Genomic DNA, 25,765 nt, shown 5'->3' on the forward strand with positions numbered 1-25,765 from the left:
CACTTTTGTTTGCTAGAACCAGGTCATGTGATCATTTGTCTCCACTGAAAAGAATGCGTTCTTGCGTTCTCCCCAATTAAGCTCAGAGCGCCAATTAAGAGAGTTCAGATGTATCAGGAGTCTGGGATGAAGAAAGCGAACTGTGTGTAACGAACTGCTTTGGAAACCTGAGGTTGACTGTATAAGAGGAAATAATTAGCTACTGGTCGAAGCCTATTACAACGTTCTAATCGCTGTTAACTTGAAATGCAGTAATGTGTCCTCTCTTATTTCTTCTTTACCAGCAGGTTATCTTAAGAGATTCGAAGTGTTCTTCACACGGAAAAATCAGCGCTTTGTGTTTAACGCATGCTGGACCGTTGCACTAACTCTTGGCTTTGTCGCGCTCAATTTGGAGCTACACAGCAGACCCTCTCTCTCTCTCTCTCTCTCTCTCTCTCTCTCCCTCTCTGTGTGTGTGTGTGTGTGTGTGTGAGTCTGTGAGTGAATGATACAAAAGAGTATGAACGTTAATAATATATGATCCCAGATATTCAATAGCAATATTGTTCCTCTGGTCAACACACTTGCTACTTGAGAGAGATATTTTTGTCAGCACTTTTACGTGCAAGTGTTAGCAACAGTACCCTCATCATAATAAATGTTATTTAAAATTAACAAATAAAAAAAATAAATAAAAACTTTGTATTAACAAGTTTCAAACTGATATTGAGAACAAATATAAATATATGTTTTTTAAATCCTGTCCGTTGTCCGAGCGAACAGTATGAGGTGAATCAGTTAAATCAGTTACATTGAGTTGAGTTGAGGCAGTGGTGTTAATTGGCCTGTGAGGGGATTGCGCTTTGAGCAGATTCCATGCTGTCACAGCAAGACTAAAGAAGGATTTCGGTCCTCTGATGTTAAACAACGCTTTCTCGATACTTTTGTTGAAGCTCTGTGACGAAGGGTTACTGCTACGCTCTGCTAAGATTAAAAAATAAATAAATAAACAAATTAATAATAATTGAAAAATAAAGACACTGAAGATGAGAGGAGTACCATACATATTCGCTTGTTATATTTTGTTAATTTGTATATTTAGCGTTTGTGAATATATACTTGCAAATTCAAGTAACAACATGTCAATTTAAATGTTAAAAACGCGATAAATTGAATTTACGAGTACACCGTCTTATTACTCAGCATTAATTAAATATTTTTATTATCACAATTTTTCAAACTCACAATATCAATAATCGCCCTTACCAACACCCAGAGCTTCTCCCGATTTATTAGGCTAACTTATAATTTTTCCATTCATCACAACGCCTGCATTCCACGAGATAACAAAACAAACTTCCCCATCACCATCCCGTTGAAAATAAAAAAATATAATAATAATAATAATAATAAAGACATAAAATCTTCAAAACCGCATACTACATTACTAAATACAGAACATGTGTTCAAAATAACAGATTATTGAAAAATAATTACTGAAGTCAGTTCTGTAGTGTAGGCTATAGCCTATGTGCAGCGCGGTTTGGGACGCAGCCATTCGGTGGTGTGCGGTAGTTTTTACCGTTGCATTTGGGTTCCAGTCGCTATAAAAAACATGGGCTAAATCCCGGCAAACGCTCCTTAAGCGTCGCTATATGAGGATGCGCCGGACCAATGGGCTCGTGCGCTGCGCCGTGACGTCACAGGCGGCGTAGAAAAGGCGCGGAGGGTCGCGCGCCGTTTTGGAGACGGAGAACAGGAGAAGCGCGAGGGGCGAGAAAAAAAAAATCCAGGGGGCACTGACGTGGGGATTAGAGCCGTACAAAAACCCAAGTGCGCTCAACTCCTCCTCCGCAATTACACACAGTGCGCTCGAGCGCGGAGCCCGCGACAAGCAAGCAGCGCAAAAACAACAAAACAAAAACAAAACAAACAAACAAAATCAAAGCTGGAGAATTTGGGACGCCTCCGCGTATCGATCCGAGAGCAGCGCTCGTTTTTGGACGGTTTTACTGTTTTCCTATTTCGGTGTTTTTGAGCTGACACGGACGGATGAAGATGATGCACGAAATTTGACACGTCCAAAAATCTACACCGTTTCGGGGATTATATTTTGTGTATTGTTGTATTACTGGATTGCTGTGTCTTATTCCTGAGGAAAAAAAGTAACAACAACCTCAGCAACAAGAACAACTGCTCGCCCAACATGTGGTGACTGAAGTGAGGCTTCCTCTGGAAAAGACGAACTGCCCATTCACGGCGCCTCGCGCTTGAAGCCCGCATCCATCCAAGAAGCTCAGAAGCCCAGGAAACGCGCAAATGTTGGCGTGCGTGCGCGCCATGTGCCATGTACATGCGGCGAGAGCGTGCACCGTCTGAACTGAGCAGCGGCGGAGAGAGAGCGGCGCGGCGGCGGGGAGAGAGCGCTGGAGGCCGTGGAGCCGGGGCTGGAGCTGAGGCGGTTGTTGTTGTTGTTGTTATTGTTGCTGGAGCTGGAAGTGGAGGTGGAGCTGCAGTGAGCGCGCGCTGTGGGTGCTGTGTGTTTTAACCGCGCAGGACTGGGGCCGGGGCTGAGCCTCTGTGAGAACCCGCTCACCGCGATGCTTTTCCACGGCGTGCCCGGCGCAGACATGCGCGGTGTGGTAGAGGAGATGGAGCGCAGGAGCAAGAGCGACTCAGTGCCCATTAGCTCCGCCATTGACATGGGGGAAACAGAGACGGTAGGCCATGCCCATAACCATAAACATGCCGTGCCAATGCCCGTGACCATGCCAGGGGCCATACCAAGTCCCATACCAGTGGCTCTAGTAGTGCCAATGCCAGGGCCACTGACCGTGCCCATGTCCATTTTAATCTCTTCAGTTTCGTATTCCAGGCCAAACTTTGACAGAGTTGACCTTATTCTTAAACAGTAGCTTAAATGTTTTCAAAATTCTAAACCACAAAACAAACAAGTTTTACTGACGTGTACAAAACGTGAAACACCAAAGATGTGTTTTGCAGATGTATTCAGTGAAAAAATAACCTGCGACAAACATAACCTCCCTGTAACATCTAGTCCACAGTTTCGAATTTTTAACTCGGGTATAAACTATTCAGAATATATAAACGGTTTAAACATTTTTTGTTAATCCTCTGAGCTTTGTTTTCTCACAATGTGTTTAATTATGCGAATAAACTATAATAATGTTTCAAAAGCGTTTAATCGATTAGTTTTCACTTAGAAAATCAACAAAACAAGCTCATTCACCCACGGGTGGCACAACATTTGCAGACGCCTGAATTAGGCCCCAAATGAGGTTTGATCAAATTGTTTGTATTATTTGGAGACTACGAGAAACACTTAGAACAGAATGCTCTCTGTGTCTCGTTCACTGATACCAACTTGTTATGACTGAAGTGAATGGAATATTTCAGATATGACATTTGTGTTATGGTGAAAGCTAAGAGCAAGTAAAGGATTTTTTTTCTGAAGCTAGAGTAATCCAGATACATCGGTTTGCTCTAAATAAAGCCGTATACATTTCTGCAATTACAACTACAATGTAAATATGGCTGTGATTAATTTCTAATCAACAACGACGACAACGAGTAAATACGGCCTTAATACGCTTTTTAAAAAAAGTAAGTTTTTCTTTCTTTTTTGGAGGGTTCAAAGCTTTTTTCGGCGGTGGACGAAAAAGGCAAAGCCAGCAAACTCTATATCCGAGTGAGTAGAAACGGCGCTCATTCAACGCTTTATTTAACTCAGCGTTTTACTCACGTGTCAAACTGACGTTAATTTATTTGAACACTTGGCTGAAATACGTTCTAGTAAGAAGCGTTTCGTGCGTTTTAGCGCGCGCGCGTGTGCGTGTGTGTGTATGTGTGTTAGTTTTTAGTGCACAATGATCACACACTCTTTGAACACAGATTATAGATGATGGCTCACGTTGTGAGCTTTTTGATTTTGAAAATGTAACCTAGTTTTTCCTCTTTCTTCTGCTTTTTTGCGTTCTTCTTATTACTTGTATTATTTAAATTATTAATATTATTTACATAAGTATTAGTCATAATACATATATACATTCATATAATTAAGTTATTGTTATTATTGAATAATAATAGAAATTAAACATGTATGTCGTGAAGAACTGTGTGTGTGTGTGTGTGTGTGTGTGTGTGTGTGTGTGAGAGAGAGAGAGAGAGAGAGAGAGAGAGAGAGAGAGAGAGAGAGAGAGAGAGAGAGATTTGAATTAGATTTAATAGCACAATGATCTCGAGGTCTTCCAACTTAAATATGTTAAAATTAATACAATATCATGAACATACATTTTAACATGCTTGTTTTATCATAATGTTTGGTCATAATGATGTGATGATTTTATTTATTTTTTAAAGTGATTAGTGTTAGTTATGTCAAATGTTAGTGATTTCTTGTAAATGAGAGAGGGATGGATGTTAAACAGTCATGTTAAAACCGGGGCTTTAAAAGCAATGGACACACACAATATATATATATATGTATATATATAATTACTTACATTGTAACTCTGGTACTCTTTTTTGTAAGGTTGCAGCTCTGTTAATTTAACTTTTGTACATTTATCCCTTTCGCGCCCCTCCCATCAGCACCTCTCTCTCTCTCTCTCTCTCTCTCTCTCTCTCGCTCTGTCTCTCTTTTCCTCATCATCCCCATACACTCCCACTTTGTAGTTTGTACTGACTGCATGTGTGTGTGTGTGTCTGTGTGTGTGTCTGTCTGTCTGTGTCTCCGCAGAGTGTTCCGTCTATGAGCGGTGAACGCGTGGCTCTCTGCGCGGGCTGCGGTGGCCGGATCTCGGACCGATATTATCTGCTGGCGGTAGATAAACAGTGGCACATGCGCTGCCTCAAGTGCTGCGAGTGTAAACTTAACCTGGAATCAGAACTCACCTGCTTTAGCAAGGACGGCAGCATCTACTGCAAAGAGGACTATTACAGGTACACAGCAACATTAGAACCCCCAATTCAGACAAAACTGCAAATTCCTGACCATCTCTAAATTCAAATTCCCGAGCAGTCCCACACTGAGAAACGCAAGCAGAGCTGAATTAAACACGCAACAACGGTAATAAAAGAATACTTCAGAACTGCCCATAACGGCCTAAACATTTAAAAGGTTTAAATGTGTTAAAAAGCTCGACCTGAACATCTCCAAGAGCTCCGATTTAAAAAATGTACAGTGTATTTAAAAACTGCAGAACAGCTACCGCTACAAAGAAAGATCTGAGTTACGTCTCCTGAACATCTCAGACCTGAACTTCTCCAACAGCTCTGAACGACTGCTGCTACAGTCTGAATTTGTATCATTCCGGGCGGCCTCGGTCACTTCCTTGAGTTTCAAGGCCAGTCCATGAATGATGTCAACACATGAACATGCGCCAATGCAAAAGTTTGGGCACCCCCTAGAACCACGCCATACCTTGTTGATCTGTCCAAGTGGAAAAGAAAGTTCACGATTCCTCAGCAGACAATACAATCCTGGACATTAGCATTCCCCATTACAGCAGATTAGCTGAATTTCACAAACAGGGAGAAATTATGCCTGAAATATCTTGTGAGTTTTTTTGGCACATTGTACTGGTTTATTTTTCCAAACCTCAGCCGATAAAAGTACTCATGTATTGCAAGTTGCTGAAAGACGCCATATTAAAGTTCGTTATAGAGTTTGCTTAATTTTACTCTGCATTTGACTAAGGATGTTCCAACTTTTGAACAGGAATCTATACCCACCACCATTTTCTTCGTAATGGGATTGCTTTTAAATTTAGTAAAAATAAATTACTCTGAACACTGGCCCATTAGAAGCAATAAGCAGCGAGCTGAGCTGCAGTGTGTGTGTGTGTGTGTGTGAGTGAGAGAGAGAGAGAGAGAGAGGGAGAGAGAGAGAGAGAGCATGTTGGGTCTTAAGCGCCATTACAGCGCTCATTTGAATGAGTGAAAAGTCTATTATAGTAATACGTCATTAAGGCCCTTTTTCTGCCATACAGCTGTTTAATACCGCTCCCAGCATTAACGCAGCTGTCATTAGATTCATAGTGAAGTGAATGCAGGGACGAATATCCTAATTACAGCTTGGGTGACATCTCAGTATTGTTACCTTGTAGTTCTATTAATTGAACTCAAATTTAAGGCATAAACTAGGCTATAATAAATTAAATTAACGAGGGCACGCCCACGTTACTTAGCAACCACCAAACATAAACCAGAATAATGTGTAGTTGTATTTTTCCAACATTTCTGGTTGAAATACAATTGACCAAATCGTAAGTTCACTTTCTGTCTTGAATGCAATATATATATAATGCAGAAATTGAACCCATATTTATAGTGCTCAGGTTACTTAGCAACGATCAACAGTGGTCAGAATGGTTAGTGGGTTGACTTTTTTACAGTCACATTTCCTTGTTCAGGGAGAACTTATTCCTAAGAATGTCCTGAAGTCCACTTTTGGGTTTGTTGTTAGTTTCGTGGCTGTGGGGTTTGACCCATGTCCAATGTGCCTCTCGCAGGAGGTTCTCCGTGCAAAGATGCGCGCGCTGCCACCTGGGTATCTCGGCTTCGGAGATGGTGATGCGCGCGAGGGACTTGGTGTACCACTTGAACTGTTTCACGTGCACGACTTGCAGCAAGATGCTGACCACGGGAGACCACTTCGGCATGAAGGACAGCCTGGTGTACTGCCGCCTGCACTTCGAGACGCTCGTGCAAGGCGATTATGGCGCGCCGTTCAGTCACGCGGAAGCGGCGCACGGGAAAGGAGCACTGCCCGCGGGCCCGCTGGGACTGGCCTACTACAACGGAGTGACCACTGTGCAGAAGGGCCGGCCGAGGAAAAGGAAAAGTCCAGGACCAGGGGCTGACCTCGCGGCCTACAACGCAGGTCAGAGCTTTTATTATTATTATTATTTAATTAATTCAAATCTCTATTTTATTCAACAGAAAAAAATGTCCTCACCCACCCCTCCCGCTACATTCACATAGACTCGAGGCAAAAGTTTGGGTGCAACTGGTCACGTGTCGTTTGTTGATTTTCAAAACGAAAATATATGAACACACTATGAAGACACGCAGGATTAGCCTCGTGAATATTTGCTGAAAATATCAGTTTAATAACAGTTAAGTGTGACCTGTGTGTACACAATATGTATATTGTTTCTATATTAATTCAACAAGTAAACATAAATAGTGCTCTTTAAATGGAAGGACACATTTAATTTTAAAGTGTGTTCTTTATATAATAGATTAATTTATTCTTAGACAATTAACATAAGATGTCTTCTGACCACTGTGCATGCTATTTTCACATCGAATAAATTGTAGTTACTGAATATGAAGTCCTAGGTTTATATGTGAATTATAATTTGAAACATTTAACACACCAAAGCAGAGATTGTTTTTCAAGGTTTCAACATTTCAATCGCATGTATGTAAATGGAGGGCAACGTTTAATTTGAAAAAAAAATCATGGTTTTGCCTAAACTCTACTACACTCTACATTTTAGTTACAGACTTTATCTATACTACTTAGAGTATTTAAAGTTTATTATGTTGCTTTTGTTTCTTTTAAAATGAGTAGTGTTTGCTTTAAAGTGCTGCAGTTTAAAGTCACGATCTTTGCCTCTACTGTGTCTTCAAGTCATAGTCATTACTGTAATATGAATATGAAAAGCATTGGTCTAGCCTTATTCTGAAATATTTCCCTTTGCTTTACAGTATCTTCGCATTAATATTTTGAAGAATAATGAAAAACGCTGAATACATATGTTGGTCATGTTTCACAAAATGACTCAATTTGTTGGATATTCGTTTAAGAGAAAATGCTTCAGTGTAACAGAGTGACGTTAGTTTTCCTTGGTGAAAAAAAAAAAAATATTGGGCTGAAAAAAGAGCTGGATGTTATTTTAAATGAGCAGCAGTGAGGTGCACAGGCCTTATTTCTGTTGATGTGCTATATCATTATTGAGGTTGAAGATTATATAAAGCAGACTTTTGGACCAAATATCACTTGTTTAATATCATTTATAAATAATCGGCAAAGTAGCAAAATTGGTTTAAAGTATAAACAAACCAAACAGCTGCTTAATTGTTTTAAACCATGTTTTCGGTAGAAGGGCAAAAATGTTAAGGCGGAAAATAATACAAAATTGACGTGTATTTGTTTTTATTGAAAACGTCACACTTTAAAAAAATCACTGTAAAAACGTCACAAAAGCGAAAATATTCCAAATTGCACAGAAGGCTTTCGTCTATCAAGAATAATATAATCTTCTAGAATATGCGTGGATAGATTTTCGATGTTATGTTTAAAGCTTTTTAATACACATTCCCGAGATTGTACTCGAGAATTATGCAGCCCAGTATTGTTGTAAATTGTGTAAAAGTCGAAGCGAATTTGCGCGTGTGACCAAAGTAAGAGTAAAGTTTGCTGAAGTTGAGTGATTTGTCCACTCGCCCCCGGACCCTGCGCGAGCCTTTAGAGGGCCAAAGTGCGGCAATTATGACGAGAATACGGACTGACAAGTGGAAAATGGCTTAGATACAAGTCGAGACCTCTAGAAGATTAAAAAGAAGTGAAAGGGAGGAAGAGAGAGAGAGAGAGAGAGAGAGAGAGAGAGAATGACAGAGAGAGAGAGAAAGAGATTAAAGTTTCTCAGACATAAGCTAATTCGTTTGTCCTTTTCGCACAGACTAGTAAATGCTTGAATGTCTCGAGCGCTTGTTTAATCACGCGCCCAAACTCCAGAAATAAAGCAATGAAATCATTCCCAGCGTTACACTGACTTCATTCATTTTCCATTTTCCAAGCAGGGAATATGTTTTTTTTTTTCGTTTGTTTGCTACGAGCTTATTTTTTCCCACACAACGCTGTTAAAAATATCACGAAGTTTTGATGCATTCATATTTATTAGAAGTTGCTAAAATGAAATGTTCAATATGTTTAATAACGAACATAAATATAAAGAGGAGTTCATTTACAAAATTGCTGTATACATGTAGCAAAAGACTGGAGATTTCTTAAAATGAAATTTAAGATGGAAAATGCGAAAAACAAAAGGAAAAGAGATGAATTACAAAATGTTGTGTCCGCATTTTGGATATAATTAATTTAAAAAATATGTATGGAGAGCAAATACTCATTAGAATAGAAGTGCAATTGATCCTGATAAAGAGCTGATAAAGGCCACTCATTAATGAAAAAAAAAAAGAAAATCGTAGAGCGTTTTGGAATGAACACCTTGAATTATTTAGAAACATTCAGTAATCTGAATAACTAGCGGAACAGTCTGAAAATCATTTAATCATTTAATGAAAATAGGATAAGCAGATTAGCAGGATGTGTTAGCTATAGGGCCCTTTTAGAGCACTGTTAATGCTCTAATAAAAGGACTTGGTTACATTAAATTGTCGCCCATATCTCTGAGCACAGAGGCTGAAACCTCAAGTACCAAGTTCCAAAATGAAGTTAGGCATTAGTGCAGAACTCTACCGTCAATACAATGAACGGTTAGATATCAAAGAAGCACTAAGCCCTGTTAAACCAGCGCACAGCGCCTCGGGCGCACATTTGACGGCAGATTCAGCTGCAGTGTCCGAGCTCCAGATCACCGCTGCCCCCCTCAGGTCATAGATGGAACAACATCATTAAAAATAAAACAAAATCATGACAAACTGGAAGTTTCTTTTAGACACGAGCCCATTATATTAGACAGACAACAAGCAACAGGCTCTGCATGTTCCTTTCTTCTGACGGCGTTACCTAACGTCAAATTTTTATTTATAAATAGTCTGTTTTTTGTACGAAGAATGGCCCGCCTTTTTTCTGGAAGAAAAAGAAGAAGAAAAAACAAAAACACGCCATGTGCAGCACTTGAACGTACGAAAGGTTAATTATCCTAAGTGTTGATCAGACGATTTTTCAATGAGTAATATTTGTAGTTGTCAGAGAAAACAGAATTCCCGAACTGTCATGCGTCTAGCAACACTTACACTTCTGCCAAGAATGAGACTGGCGAGCCTACCATTTCCGTTCATAGATATTATCGAAAAACACACACACACACACACACACGCACGCACGCACGCACACACACACACACACACACACACACGCACACTTTACTACAAGCCAAGTCACATATAACAGGACGCGAGAAAAACGATTGGATTGAAGTCGGTATGATAAACAAAAACATTAGGCTATTTGTGAAAACGAGTAAAGGATGTTAGGGAACGGTATTTTTGGAACGGAAATTCCCAAGTGCTTGTACCATGTAAAGTTTAGACAAATTGAGAATACTAGAAAGACAAGTAAATGTGTCAGAACAAATATTATTAGTTAAATTAGCAGGTTTACCTAAAGCGTTTTATTCACAAGTTTGTCAGCTTGGAATAATATGTAACTTTTTTTGATTATTGTTTGATTATGTATATATATATATATATATATATATATATATATATATATATACAGTTATTACAGGAAGAACATTTAAAAATCATGGAAATTATTTTTGTTTGTTTGTTTGTTTTTAGATATTTTTTTCTATTTCCAGTATTAAAATGTGCTAAATCCATTCCATGAAATGTCCAGGACTAAACTTAGTGTTAGGAAACATTGGAGAAAAAAGTTAATGTTAGCGTAAAAGCTCATGATTTTCACGAAAAAGCAGTTTCAGAATAATAGAATTTTAGAGGAAAAGCTACATAATAAATACAAGCAAATATGGGAACGATTTTAAAACAGCAGCTCTTTATCCAAGCCATCGTAGCACAGGAGCTGAGGAAATATTGAATGCACTGTCAACACAATTGACTGGCAAATGTAAAGATTTATGGTTAGCACCGAGAGGGAGCTGGCTGGGAAATGGCTCAGGGTCATATTGCAGTAGTTCACTGTGTCTCATTGAAATTAGGACTCCAAGACTGCTGTGTGCATCTGATATATTTGTTGTTAGGATATTCAATTTGCTCACATCCCAAATACAAGTTACCTAGTCTTGCATTGTCATAACGAAAGCCTCATTCTGGCACAATTTTTCAGCAAAAGGACAGAGTAAATGTGCTCTCAAAAGTACAACAATGGCTCTTAGAGTGCAGCTGTGTACCCTAAATAAGTTTTCCCAGGGAATAGGGACATAACGGTACGTTTTCATAACCATAAAGTCTAAACTTTGCACTTTTTGCTACCATAAAGCTTCATATTTGTACATTTTTGTAGCCATAAAAATGAAGAATCATATTAAAATTTGGAGTGAGGACATGATGAATGGATTTTATTCAGCATAAAAAATATTGTTGGAAGGAATACCATTGCTGTCCAAAAAGAATACTGAGATTTGTTTTAATCATTTGAATGCACCTTATTCTGTACAATTAGTATTTTTAAGATTTTTTAAATGTATTAATTTATTTATTTGCAATAGTATGGTATAATTATGTTCTCTAATACAGTTGAGATACTGAAGACACCTCCTTCAGCATAGTACCCCAGTGACCTTTCAGCGTTTTTTTATGATTTTACTGTATATTTCACAGCACTGAAACTATTTTTGAAATCATTCAGTAGACTCTGCCTTAATTCTTTATTATGGATTTGTGACCTATTGCATAAAAATTTGTATGTATTATTTTTTAAACAGCACTGAGCTGCAATGAAAACGATGGTGATCCCATGGACAGAGACTCTCAGTATAGCTCTGGCCAAAAGACCAAGCGCATGAGGACCTCATTCAAGCACCATCAGCTCCGGACCATGAAGTCCTACTTCGCTATCAACCACAATCCTGATGCCAAGGACTTGAAACAGTTGGCTCAGAAAACAGGTCTTACCAAGCGTGTACTTCAGGTAAGAAATCATCTCACGTTAGTTGTGTTATTACAATGCAGGAGGGACTAATGCACTAATTGCAATTAGGGTATTTTGTGTTAAGCAACTGATGAGAAACTTCAGCAATTAAAATATATATTTGAAAGACTTTATGCCTTTTGGCTTACAAAAGGATCAGTTTGCCTCATCTAAAAAGATCTTCTAATGAGAAACTTTCATGCAACTCTTTAGACTAAACAAGGACAATTACCGCTCCACAAAACTGCCAAATTCAATATTTTATTAGAAAAATACACAGTGTAGAGTGGCCCAAATGACAGTCTCTGTCTATTATGTGAATGGTATTCATTTGCAAACATGACGAAATGAGAACATTGTTTAATTGAAGAGCAAATGAAAGGAACCGATCCATTTCGAAGTAGATCTGAAAAAATGAGGCTTATATCAAGCCCCAGCTGTTTTGTCAGCTATCATTGAAAATAGGGGAGGCAAAATAGAATGTGATTCTCTTACAAATGTGACAGATAATCATCTGGGGAGCTAAAGAAAGGCAGAAATGAAAATGGTGGAATGAAGTAAACACACAAAAAAATGAGGATTGTCGAGCAGAAACTCAGCCGAAAGTCTCAAAGCCCTAATTATCATTGCCAGAAAACAAAGCAGTCATTTGCTTTGATGAGACCGCTTGCTTTCATCCGTTCTTATTTGTCATTCTGTTTTTCCAAAAAAAAAAGGAAAAAAATGCCTCTCTGTCCCTTGAGTGCTTGTCATTAATGGATGGAACACTGTACACAGGTTTGGTTCCAGAACGCCAGGGCCAAGTTCCGGAGGAACCTTTTGCGCCAGGAGAACACAGGAGTGGACAAGGCTTCAGATGGGTCCACTCTGCCCGGAGGGACACCTTCAGGGCCGGCCTCCGAAATTTCCAACGCCTCTATGAGTCCATCCAGCACTCCCACCACACTGACTGACCTCACCAACCCCACGATGCCCACCGTCACCTCCGTACTTACCTCTGTGCCTGGCAGTCTGGATGTCCATGAGTGCCGGAGCCCCTCGCAAACCACCCTCACCAGCCTCTTCTGATGCTCGTTTGGCCAGGCCCTCGGTGACCAGCTCCAATACCGTTCGACAACAGAGCACATGGACAATTCAAACTGCACCCTTTCTCAGTTCTGGTCACGAGGAGCTTTTGATTTCTGGCCTAAATTGTGGAAGAAGCACTCTTGGTTGACCTTTGCTTTGAGATCATACTCATGAACCAGTACAAGCATCATCCTGGCACTGATACCAACCTCTGGTATTGCTTGTAAGACAGTCATATCAGGCAGCTGTAGATGCACAGCTGGTCCACTTGCACAAAATAAACCTCATGAATCACAAACCTCCCCTAGATGGGCAACTTTTCAATAGATAACAAAGCCCAAAGTTATGGTCATTTAAACCATAACCAGAGATGTTGAAAATGACTTTTAAAGGCCAGAAAATAGGGGGGACAAGTGAAAAAAAAAAGAAAAAGAAATGAACTCAAAAAGAAAAAGCTTTCGTTTGACCGTGAGCCTCTTTTAGAGTATTGCGTACAGGCGGGCATGCCTCACTGAAGGATCTGTTGATGTTTTGTTTTTTTGTTTTGTTTTTTTTCCCTTCTTCATTGTTTTTTTTGTCTTTGAAGGAATTGAGGAGACCTGATTTGCATTTTCATTTTTGTGTTTTTTTTTTCCCTCCCCATCCCCCCACCCCCCTCAACTATGTTTACAGCGCCAGACTGAGGATGGAAATGCTCTCAGCTTATGGGAATTCATCCTCACTTCAACCTATTATTTATGTAACTGCACCGGGGGTCAATGTGAGGAAACTGGATTATAATGTGAATAATTGTGAGATGAAAAAACAAACACAGCGAAACTTAGCCTGACTGTCACGTGCCTTATCCTGCGATTTAGTCACAGAAAAACAGTCCCCCAATTTTTTTGTCATTGCTGATGAACTGCATTTGAGTACGTGTACTTTAGCTCGTAGGAAAAAAGGATCAGTAGCTGCGTACACACATAAGCATTTAAATAAGAATAAGTTCTCTCTCTCTCTCTCTCTCTCTCTCTCTCTCTCTCTCTGTGTCCTACCAAGACAATAAAAACCATGCATCAAACAAACATCAAAAACAAATTTTACTTCAACCTCTTACCTCACGCAGCATCCACTGGATTTCATAGCAGTACAGGTAAAACCAGATGACCCACTTAATGCATATTTAAAAGAAGTAATGCACTGAAAGCAACCATCATCAGGTGGTGGCTATTTGTAAAGTAAACAAATTCAGATTATAAAAAAATAAAAATAAATAAATACACAGCAATGATGGAGCACAATATTCCATTGTACACATTCAGTTTGGTGATGATTTTCTTTTTCAACCATTACGATGTGACAGTGTTGGGAACAGGGTAACTGTTACCATAGTTACAGGAGGCTGCTTGTTTGAAAAATGCTGTACAGTTTCGACTGATTCTTGAGACGTTTCATGCGCACTCCTCACAGTATCCCCTTTGATGTAAATCTTCAGTTCTGTAAAAAAAAAATATAAAACTGAATCATATCATCTCGTGGTCCTCATTATTGCAAAAGCTTTAAGAAGCACAGTGCTGCCATACACAGAGAAAGAACTGAGCAGGAAAAGGTTCCTGAGTAAGTGCACATTTATCATTACTGTTCTGTTATAATAATGCTAGTTATGTTATTATTTATTCCAGTGTCACCATTGTTTTCACTTTAGGAGAGAATGCGATCTATTAAACATTACAGTTCAATGTAGAGAATGGCATTCCCAAATTTCGTTATTTCATTTTCTGTTTGCAGACTGAGCTTTATGTGGATTAAACCTTCAGTAGATTACAAAATGACATTGTTTCACTGTACACAAGCAGGCTTGAGAATAGATTTGCCTAGGAATACAGTATTGTGTAAGTCTTATACAGAGAAGAAAATTGCTTTAGACCCAGTCACCATTTCATGAAGCAACCAAACATGCTGCTGGATGATTAATACGAACAACACATAGGTTCTTTGAGGAAAGTGTCTGAGAATCTACTTGATGTATGATTTGCATCTGTTTGTATAGAGGTTATTTCCCCTAACTTACTGCCCAGATCAATAGCCTTTTAAAACAGGCTTGGATTAGGTGCCAAACCAATTACACATCAGTGTATATACAAATGTATTAGAAGCAGAATTCTAATTAAGTAAAAGTTCTGTAATATTGTGCATTGCTCTGTCAGTGAGATAATAATGTTTGGATATTTTAAACTAGTTTAAATGCTACTTGAGCTTTAACAGAACATAAATAAGTAGGCACTTTTACTTATGTCACATAAGGCCGGGTTAATTATAGAGCTGACAGGAATCTAGCCAGCCACATATTACTATGCGTTAATGATGGTGAACACATAGCAGTGTAAATGCATGCTGTGTATTTATGGCATTAGTTACATGCCACTGTGCTGGCAATCAGGTGATAAAAGCCCAGTCTAAAATTACATGAGAAATTATTTATAATTTATAAGAATAGAAATAAATATAAGGCTATAGATACACTCAAGTAAATATGGTTTAATAATTGCTACTGTGCATCTATTGGTCTTCAGCATTTCCACAATGACACTGACACTGACACTTTTGATCTCCCCTATATTAATGACCACAATTTATATACACAGTTATAATATGCACTGTATTAATACATATACCTACAGTGCAAATATTGATACAAAGTTGATACCAAGAAAACCTAGCTAAGACCACATTGAAAAAGATTTGTTTTGCTTATACAACCATAATCACTTAATACACAATATGAGAATTATCCAAATGCATAAATGGATGTTTGCATTTTCAAAGATTTTTCCTTATGATGTGCAAAGTGTTGAACATGGTCCTTTAAAGCAATTTTAGTACAGTAAATAAAGATAAAATACACATACCTTTCTACAAACTTTTAGGGGACCAAACAGGAACACATTTAGTACATAAATCATTTTTTTCTAAGAACATAATATGCATATAATGAACATAGATGCCACATAAATTTGTGTTCAAAAGTTTGGCCATATATATATATATATATATATATTTTTTTTTTTTTTTTTTTGAACAAATGTTCCCCAATATGTTAAACTCAGCTGTAAGCAGTAACTTTCAGAGTAAGTTTTAACGTCATTGATTTTTTAAATTTTGCACCTAGTTTGTGATTGACAGTGGAAATTTTGTCGCTCAAAATGGATGTCAAATAGATGATATTCTGCTTAATATTTTGCCCTTTAATATTTGATGAAGCTAATTATTTTAATAAGTTTGATAAAAGTCATTGCAAAAGAAAGCATAATGATAGTTTACAGTAAACATGGAAGTGAGTTGCTTTCTAAAAATGCCACGGATACTGGCCCTGGTGTTACAGGGTCCTGAATAGAGCAGCATTTTACATTTAAGAGCTGACTTTGGCAGCTTTCCCACCACAGTGTAATGAGAGTGAAGCACCATGTTTGACTCCCCCTGGCCATCCTGCGTCCAGCTGAATTTAATCAGAATGGTATGAGGCAATTAAGCGCATAACAACAAGAAAATAGTTTGACAGCTCTGTGTGCTCCACTCTGCCATGAGCAACAAGGAGAGAACAGCCAGTAGCACCATCAGATATATGTTAGTGCATAATCCTCATTGCTTTATGAATTAATTTTACATGTTATGACAGGCACATTCAGTCAAGATCTTTTTTTTTATTATTGACGGCTACAACTTTCTTGACATCTATGCTTAATTTCAGACCCGGTGTTTTGATTCTTTTTACAGTGCAACGATAGACAGAAACACCTGTAGATTTGGTCTGATATGGACCAATATTCCCATTATGCATGTCAAAAATATTCAACTTTATCTCCCTTATCTTCTGTGTGTGTGTGTGTGTGTGTGTGTGTGTGATATGAGTGAGTGTTTCTATTATTTTTTTGAATCACGACTCCCAACCCATGACGTAAAGTATGAAAATATTATTAAACCTTCCACACAACATCAAATGACACATAACTGTGCATCAAACAAACACTCGAGAGAAGGGTTCATTCTGCTTTAAATACAATTAACTCCATCCATGTAGCAAGCCATTCATGGACTTAGAGTAAGGGCTCTTATGATATGCTGTGTTAATGAATGAGATGCTATTTAATCTGTTTTCCAGGAACTCCATCTGAGGTCTTTAGAGAAAAGCAAAGTGGGGTGTTGATGGGAACAAACAGCCAGTCAACAATGAGCATTGTTCAAAGAAATGGTGATCTAAATGGTGGTTGTTAGTTACAAAAAACAGTCTCCACCACCATACTTTTCCAAAGCATGGTAGATCAGCAGGTGAAGATGTGTAATCTTTTGAAGAAGAGAATAAAAGCCATGCAGCCATAAGTCATTCAGTCATCAGCTTGAGACAGGAAGCGCCACCCCTCTCCTGTTCCCATTGCACTTGACACTCCCGCCTCTCGTAATGAACTACATTTCCCAGAGCAAGTGGGGAATAGGCCCTTATTCAGGTCACTGGCCTCTCTACATCCTCTGCCTGCTGCTTTAAGAGTGGGACACTGGAGAAGTCTGGCCCAGAGCCGACCACTCAGGCTCCTGGGGGGCTGGAACACTGGGCCAGTAATGGACCCACGTTGGGTGCCAAGGCCAGCCAGCCACCATAGAAGCCAATGTGCTGCCCAGATGTACCCACGCAATCCCACAAAGTCGTGTGATGAAGGCTTTAATAGAGAGAGAGCCTGGATTTTGAAAACACATGACAGCCTATATGGAAATAGTGGGCCCAATAAACTTTAACACAGAATATTATTACCTAATTTTGGCCAGAGCAAAGTCCGAAACTCATCTGAATGTTTAGCGCCTCTGCATTCACAAGCTGACATCTACTGCCATTCTGGAAAGACTTCAAGCCTCCAGAATGTGTCTGAGGTTTTTTTTTTTTTTTACATTTTTTGTAATAGCCCTCAAAAATGATTATTCCGCAGCAGGCACTGTGGCCTACAAAGCTTTCTCTGGCCTGTTTTCATTGTGACTCACTTGTTTTCTTTTGTGGCCAGGCTTTCACTTCACAAGAAAACAGTGGTTTAAAAGGACCACCCAAACTAGAGTTTTTACAGTGCATGAGTAACCCTGGCCAAGTCCTTGTTTGTGCCTCCTCTAGAAAACTTACGGTATGGGCATCATAAAATAAACATGTTAGCTTTTTGGGAATTTTAAGGTAGTGAACACTTTTGGCTATAACTACTGTGCAAATAAGTGAAGACAAACAAAGGAGTTATTGACTGTGTTTCCAGATAATTATGTGCAATCTTAAGATTGCATTTCAAAGAAAATTATTGGAGAAATTTTTACATATGAGTGTCCTTTCTGCAAGGATTATAACACCCAAGGTAACTTATATTAAGCTAAATATCTGTTTAATTTGTACATCATGAATATTGTAGCTATGCCAACAGTTCCATCAAAATTCCATCGAGGAAAATAAGCATTTCTATGATAATGCTAATTTCTGCTAGCACCTCAGTGAAATACAAATGTGAATGTTATTGGCTTTTGTAGACTCTTTGGATTATATAAATAAAATTAAATAATAATCCAACATATTTTTTTTTTATTGCAGAGGGATCATTATGCTATACCTCTTATTACATTACCTAAAGTTTGATAATAATCTCAACTTTAATCTGACTCTGTTGTATGTTATCTTAAACTTCCTTTACAACCGCACTGATAATCAACAGAGACTATCCAAGAAACTTGTGGCCATCTTTAATGATCCATCTAAAGAGTTTCTTTGTGGTTATTCCATGGCATCTTTTCAAAGATACATTCTTGACACCATCATTTTTAAGATTGCTCTGGTTGACTAGCTTGGACCAGATTTCTGACACCTAGCCACGATTTCTCTTCTAAGAGGGAGAAGCATAGACAGTTTAAATGTCATGTAAAGATACATTTTATACGAGTGACCTTTCTAATACCAAGGGATGGCAAAGACCACCCCAAGCTGCTGCCATCAGAGCTGCGCTGGATCTCTTGTGGTATCTCTCCCATCTTAGCCCAGGGCTAAGGACGGCCATAGCCCTCGGCTAAGGAGCTCTTAGCCTTTGGCAAAGCAAGAATGCACCCTTGCCTCTGGAACACTAACTTCAGTCAACAACCAACTTAGCCTTGTATGGATGAGGGTTAGCTTCTGCTCCTCTGTAGCATCTTTAACTATTTATACAAGCACTCCATTGCACCATTGCAAGCCGCGTGCTGAAGTTATGGAGCCAAAATGTGATAAATTTAAGAATAATCCACTATAAAAAGTAATACAGATTCTGTGAACTCACTGCTTGCCTGTTCAAAATGTGGAGTAGAGGTTTTACGCTGTCTGCCCCAACTCTCTGTAACTGTAGCTGTAGTCTGAACAAACTGATTTTGTCAGTACTAGAGGAGCTCAGGCTGGACTGGTGGGCATCATTACATGGAGACTGGTCCTCCTTTCCACTGCCACTCATTCACCAGTGCTGCAGGGAGACTGCTGTGCTGAAAAGCTTTGATCTCCGAAGCATACTACCCACCTTGGCTCGGGCTTCCTGAGACTGACTGTGTTCGTGATCCTTCTATCAGGGACCCCCTAAAAAAGACCCTCTGCCCAGTTGTCAAGTCACCCTGGGTTACTGCATCAATGCACAGACACAGATCACCAGCCATGTGCCTGGGATTACATCAGTTTTTTTAAAAAAGATGTTCTCATCACATATTTATCATTTGGCTCTCAGTGGTAAACACCCTGTGTGTTAAGTGAGGCTACTGATACCCCAATTAAATCCCATTAATTAAACATGCCATGATCAATTATTGATATTTCAGTAGGTTAATTAACTCAGCTCACATTATGCAAAGAATTCAAATTGGTGATGAAATGAGCCAGTTGGTGAACACGCTTAGGAGTCACATAGCATTTGTACAGGTGTGAAAGATAGACTATAATATGAGCATGCATTAATGTGGCAGCAACATGCTGCTACAGAAAGCTTACTGCAGGAGGACGACTGTTTTCTGAAATCATTTAAGTATAAAATGCTAATGCTAACCCAATGAACAATATTTACTGTGAAGCAATGACACGCCATTTTGATAATCTATACTTCACCATCCAGCCAATCATGAAAACAAAGCCACACAAATTATCTAGAGCTGTGGAGCCGTTAGCAAGGCCCTACAAGCTAAGTCCACCGCTATGCTAATCACACTCACCCAGTGTCCTATTGTGTCCAAGTGGACTTGAGTGTAATACATTATGAAAATGAGAAAGAGCATGATTATGTGTTCCCCTGGTCATTATGTGACCATTTAGCTGTACTTAGGACTCTTCTGGCTGACCCTCAGGCCCTCTACTTCTCCAGGCTAGCCGTTAATTAGCATGAGTAGCTTCCCCTGGTCCGGCTGCAAAATGGCTCTCACCACCATAATCACATTCATTTGATGGTTGAGGAGCCATGGTGGGATGAAATTAGAGTGATTAATTAGACGTTGACGCAGGGCCAAAGGTTTTCAATTCAGAGCTGTCACATCAATAACGGATATCTCCTTCTTGACCACACAGGGATGGCCTAAAGGAGGAGGACGCAGGGGGAATTACTAACAATTATGACCAATTAGTCACCACGATATCCAGACAGGACAATGTGCGTAAACACGCCTAAAGTTATGAACACCCCTCCTTGCTTATAATGATATTGTGATAAATGGTGAACCTGCAAGTTTGACTTTTTGAGTGATTTTTGGCAATTAATTGGGTATTTTAAAACAGGCAGAGCTGAATATTAGTTTACGGGCTTGAAACATTGGTTGTGAGGGGGAATAAAAATATTTTCAATTAATTTATGTAATTATGTAAATTGTTCCATATGTTTCATAATTTTCAGTTAAGGAGCTTAATTCATCTTGACAATCTGAGGAGAAGATGGGCTGATTAAAATAAAGCAATAACAAAATACAGAGAATGATTGTATTTTGCCTGCCTGTAAATAGACATTAAAATCCAATGCATACCTTTAATTAATTTAACTTATTTAATTACTTCACATTACTACACATCATTTACATTATTTAATTCAGTAAAAATATGAATTACCTTTTGCAAGGACATACATTTGGCTTATGTTTATTTAGATTAAGCTTCAGCATGTTTACTAAATTGGATATTTTTCACTCAGTCATCACTCAAATGTTTAGATCGTTGAGTTTAAAGGATTTGAAAATAGACTCTCATATTTACTGTACTGACTTTTATTGCATTCAGCAGGCAGAGGAATTGTTCCACTGACCTACATCTTGTGCTGCAACAATGAATGTTCCTTTGCACTGGAAGACTCCTCCCTCCTCGATTCATCAGCGCACATTTAAAGGAATGATCCATCCCTACAAATGGTGGATTTCCTGGATTCAGTGTTAAGGACAGAGTGCAATCTGGGAGGCATCTGCAAGACTATGATGACTGACAGTGACATAAAATTTAGCACACCGTGACCAGTATAATAATAACACCAGTCCAATTCATTTGTTATCAGTGCTAGGTCACCTGCAATGAAACTAACCTGAGTTTCTGAGTTAGGGTGTGTGTGTGTGTGTGTGTGTGTGTGTGTGTATGAAGCAGTGTTGGGGCGAGTGTGGGGCTGTCAGCACAGAGGAGGGCTCTCTTCCTCCAGCGGCTGACAGGGCCTGTCTGCAGCCAGGAAGAAGAAATAAAAAAAGCCAGGCAGACTGACACACTGTTTATTCACAAATGACACCACTGGCTGCGGCTCCGTGTCGCCCGTGTGTGTTTGATGTGCTCTCCCTCCTCGAACGGAGTATGTGTGATGTCTCCTTTGTAGGTGCTTCAGTATGAGGGGGGAACAGAGACAGTAGGACAGAGGAGAGGCAGGTGGGACGGCTGTGGTGGGAGTGCGCTTGAGGTGGATGCTTGTGGAAACTCTGACTATAGGAGTATAGCATCTGAAAAATGGCTGAATGTTTTGTGCAAGGTAGATATGATGTTTGTTAATACATACGTATTCATTCATTTATTGAGGTGGGAGGCACTGTGGACTTTTAAGATACCCATGAATTAGAAGGAATATAAACTTATACACACAGTTATCACAGTTATCAGCAATAAAGCCAACTGAAAATAAAACGGAAAAAAAGAATTAAAACAGACAAATATCATAATGATTAAAGAAATAATGACATTATTTCATAACGTTATTTAACAGTTTAAATGAACATGTAATGTGGCACTTTGAAGTCTACACTACTGGAGCCCTACGTCCTAGATGAGAAACACATCTTAGGTGAGAATGGTAAATTCAGAATGAAACAGCTGGTCACTGATTGAAAATAAAAGAAATTAGGAATATATTTCTGAACAAAACTTATGCATATGGTGGCAATTTTGCTTGTAATGTCACATACAAATTGGGAAATAATACATTACCACCAGAAAGCTATATATATATATATATCCGTGGCGGATGCTGGTCTTTCAAGGAGGGGAAGCTCAATTTCGGCCTACATCATAAAATGTTTCGGTTTATTTATACATAAATTATACCCTCCGTTCCTTTTCAAGAAAATGATCTGTGACCCTGTCGTACCAATAAGGAGTCTTTTCCAGGGACTTGACTAGTGTCCTCTCAATGGCCAGCAGAGCTTAAACGGCCTTGGCCCATGTGAAGTGCATCCGCCTGTGAGTGCTTTGTGACGGTGGAGGGGCTCAGCAGCACCTGCCAGAAACTGCGATAGAAGTCAGAAAGAGTGATAGAAGTCAGTCTCCAAACACAAGCAGCTACAAAAAAAACCACCAGAAATAGAAGCTCGATTTGTCACTAGTAGTTTTTAACAAAGAAAATGCCGCTAAGAGGTTTAAGAAAGTCTGGTTCAACTCAGAACAGAATGAAAATGTAATGTTCCCACGGATCCTTACACCAAAGGATCGCTGATTTGCTCATTTCGCTGTCAATCAAAAAGGGTTTCAGCCTCAGACAGATCATCCAATCATCATGCAGAAGCTGAGCGTCTGGGCCAGCCGAGGCCAACCCACTGCCCCATAGAGCGTCCGCTGAGCGGGACAAAACCCAGCATTTATCCAATGACTCGTCACGTTTCGCTGCACTTCGCTGCTTCGCTATTGAACTCTGTGGACGTTTAAATCACTGTGAATCTGCGCGAATGATTGAGAGGAAAGCCGCGTCATTACCAGTGATAAGAAGCTGATTCTGAACAAAAGTTAATCGCGTTGTAGTGCATATTTATTCACTGACATGTACACACAACAGTATATATTTGATCACTTATTTTTTGACATTTTAGGGGAAGCTGAGCTTCCCTTGCAGTCTAGAGCAATCGCCACTGATATATATATATATATAGGGGTTGGACAATGAAACTAAAACACCTGGTTTTAGACCACAATAATTTATTAGTATGGTGTAGGGCCTCCTTTTGTGGCCAGTACAGTGTCAATTTGTTTTGGGAATGACATATACAAGTCCTCCACAGTGGTCAGAGGGATTTTAAGCAATTCTTCTTGCAGGATAGTGACCAAAGGTTTGGCTATAGCAGCCCGGCCGTGTATATTGACTCTGTGGAGCTCTCGACGGACAGTTCTGGTGGAAACAGGAGAGTTGAGGTGTACTTTTAATTCTGCCGTGATTTGGGCATGTTTTTTGGATACAATCCGGGTTAGCACACGAACATACCTTTCAGACAGCTTCCTCTTACGTCCACAGTTAATCCTGTTGGATGTGTTTCGTCATTCTAGGTTGTATGCTGACATTACCCTGGATACCGTGGCTCTTGATACATCACAAAGACTCGCTGTCTTGGTCACAGATGCGCCAGAAAGACGTGCATCAACAATTTGTCCTCTTTTGAACTCTGGTATGTCACCCATAATGTTGTGTGCATTGCAATATTTTGAGCAAAGCTGTGCTCTTACCCTGCTAATTGAACCTTCACACTCTGCTCTTACTGGTGCAATGTGCAATTAGTGAAGATTGGCCACCAGGCTGGTCCAATTTAGCCATGAAACCTCCCACACTAAAATGACAGGTGTTTCAGTTTCATTGTCCCTGTATTCACCCCCATATATATGTCAATAAATACATTAAAATCAGACACAAATTGTACATAGCCATATATTATAGCAACAGTAGCTAAGGGAGGGGGGCTTGTCTGTCGGCAGACTGTGATAAGATGAAATGTCTTTTCAAGATATTTTATAGTTAGCTAGTCCCCTCCTGACAAGCTAGCTAAATGATTGAGCAAAAATGACCTGAAATTTTAAAATTGCCATCTGGAACTTATGGATATATGTGGCTTTGTTATTTTGTCCATGTTTTCAGGAATTGTGACATGATGCAGCAGCAGTGAGTCCAATTTGAGCAAAATGGCTGTTGGGTGAACAAGCTCAATATGACGTGTCGGCATGCTGTAAGCTAGCTCTGACAAATACAAAGCCAAAAGTAAATATGCTGCTCATCCATATTGCATTGTTTGTATCTTGCCAATGCTTTGCACCCTTATACTGTACATTATACACAGAGCAAAGCAATAAATAAAGCAAAGCAGAGAGCACTGCACTTCTGATTGGAACGAGGCCTGCACGGCTAGCACAAAGGTTACCGTTCCTCCGGCGGCCATTCGTCTTGTACTTGTCGGGTCCTTGCAGCTTGATTCTCCAAACGAGCGGCGAGAAATCCGGCGACATCAGCACTTCATCAAGGGGCGCCTCACCATTATAAATCAGTTGAACTCCTGACACCTGAACTTTGTTGCAGGCGTGCTTTTAAAGGCCACGCGCTGCTGCTCTGCTATTAGTCCGCGGCTGATCCATGGAGCACACATTCAGGTCATGAGGTAGAGCACCAGCACAGAACTGGGGCCACACAGTAACAAGACAAACCAACACTTCAAAATGGAGCTCTACTTACTACACACTTACTGGCGGCAGCAGAACACACTCTTGTCACCCTTTCTCAACACAGCAAACTGAAAACAAATGGATGGAGACAGAAACACTATACAAATACAGCCTCTATGAATGAACTTTATGTATTTCAGTAAAATAAACATGAACAAATTTTATGATATAAAATTAATGAAACAATTACGTTCACAATACGGACATATCTTGGTTGACACCTGCTCATTCTGTGTTTGCTGCATTAACAGCCTGCTTTTTTACACTAGGTGTTGGAACATTTCTGCTAGGATTTTATGGTAATCAGCCACAGGAATATTAGTGTTAGGTAACATTGTTGGATGAAGTTCTATATCGCAAACACCAAAAAAAAAAAAAAAAAAAGATTTGAATGGAGATCCACTACTTCATTCATTATCTGTAACCGCTTAATCAGTTCAGGGTCACGGTGGGTCCAGAGCCTACCTGGGATCATTGGGCACAAGGCGGGAATACACCCTGGAAGGGGTGCCAGTCCATCACAGGACAACACAGACACATTCACCTACAAACAATTTAGAGTCGCCCATCCACCTACCAACGAGTGTTTTCGGACTGTGGGAGGAAACCGGAGCACCCGGAGGAAACCCACACGGACACAGGGAGAACACACCAACTCCTCACAGACAGTCACCCAGAGCGGGAATTGAACCCACAACCTTCAAGTCCCTGGAGCTGTGTGACTGCAACACTACCTGCTGCGCCACCGAGATCCACTACTCCACAACCCAATTCTGGCAGATGGGCTTTATAACGCTATACCAGCTCTTAGCATTGAGGAGGGTGAATTTATCTTCTTGCTCCAAAGCATCTTCAGTATGTCCCATTTTAAGCATTTCTATGAAAATTATATAGGCTGTGTGCATGCATTGAATTTTTAC

At 39.6% G+C, this 25,765-nt stretch overlaps 1 protein-coding gene across 2 annotated transcripts; it reads left to right on the forward strand.

Moving 5' to 3' along the window:
• Nucleotides 1–1,871: 1,871 nt before the first annotated feature.
• lhx2b (LIM homeobox 2b) lies at nt 1,872–14,370 on the forward strand. Of its 2 annotated transcripts, none has more exons than XM_066644163.1 (5): nt 1,872–2,702; nt 4,742–4,944; nt 6,516–6,886; nt 11,646–11,851; nt 12,629–14,370. In XM_066644163.1, exons 1-5 carry the CDS (start codon nt 2,583–2,585, stop codon nt 12,917–12,919), a joined length of 1,191 nt encoding a protein of 396 aa, XP_066500260.1. In that variant the 5' UTR covers nt 1,872–2,582; the 3' UTR covers nt 12,920–14,370. The 2 variants fall into 2 exon arrangements, with proteins under 2 accessions (XP_066500260.1, XP_066500261.1); XM_066644164.1 differs by having other exon boundaries at nt 13,592–14,370.
• Nucleotides 14,371–25,765: the final 11,395 nt, after the last annotated feature.

The sequence above is a fragment of the Hoplias malabaricus genome, chromosome 14 (assembly GCF_029633855.1).
Source record: "Hoplias malabaricus isolate fHopMal1 chromosome 14, fHopMal1.hap1, whole genome shotgun sequence".
In the NCBI taxonomy this organism is placed as follows: domain Eukaryota; kingdom Metazoa; phylum Chordata; class Actinopteri; order Characiformes; family Erythrinidae; genus Hoplias; species Hoplias malabaricus.

What these genes read in the sequence shown, in the direction of transcription:
- lhx2b (XM_066644163.1), top strand. Translation starts at nt 2,583, where the DNA reads ATGCTTTTCCACGGCGTGCCCGGCGCAGACATGCGCGGTGTGGTAGAG. An exon ending in ACATGGGGGAAACAGAGACG is followed by an intron (nt 2,703 to 4,741) that starts GTAGGCCATGCC and finishes GTGTCTCCGCAG; the next exon opens with AGTGTTCCGTCTATGAGCGG. An exon ending in TGCAAAGAGGACTATTACAG is followed by an intron (nt 4,945 to 6,515) that starts GTACACAGCAAC and finishes TGCCTCTCGCAG; the next exon opens with GAGGTTCTCCGTGCAAAGAT.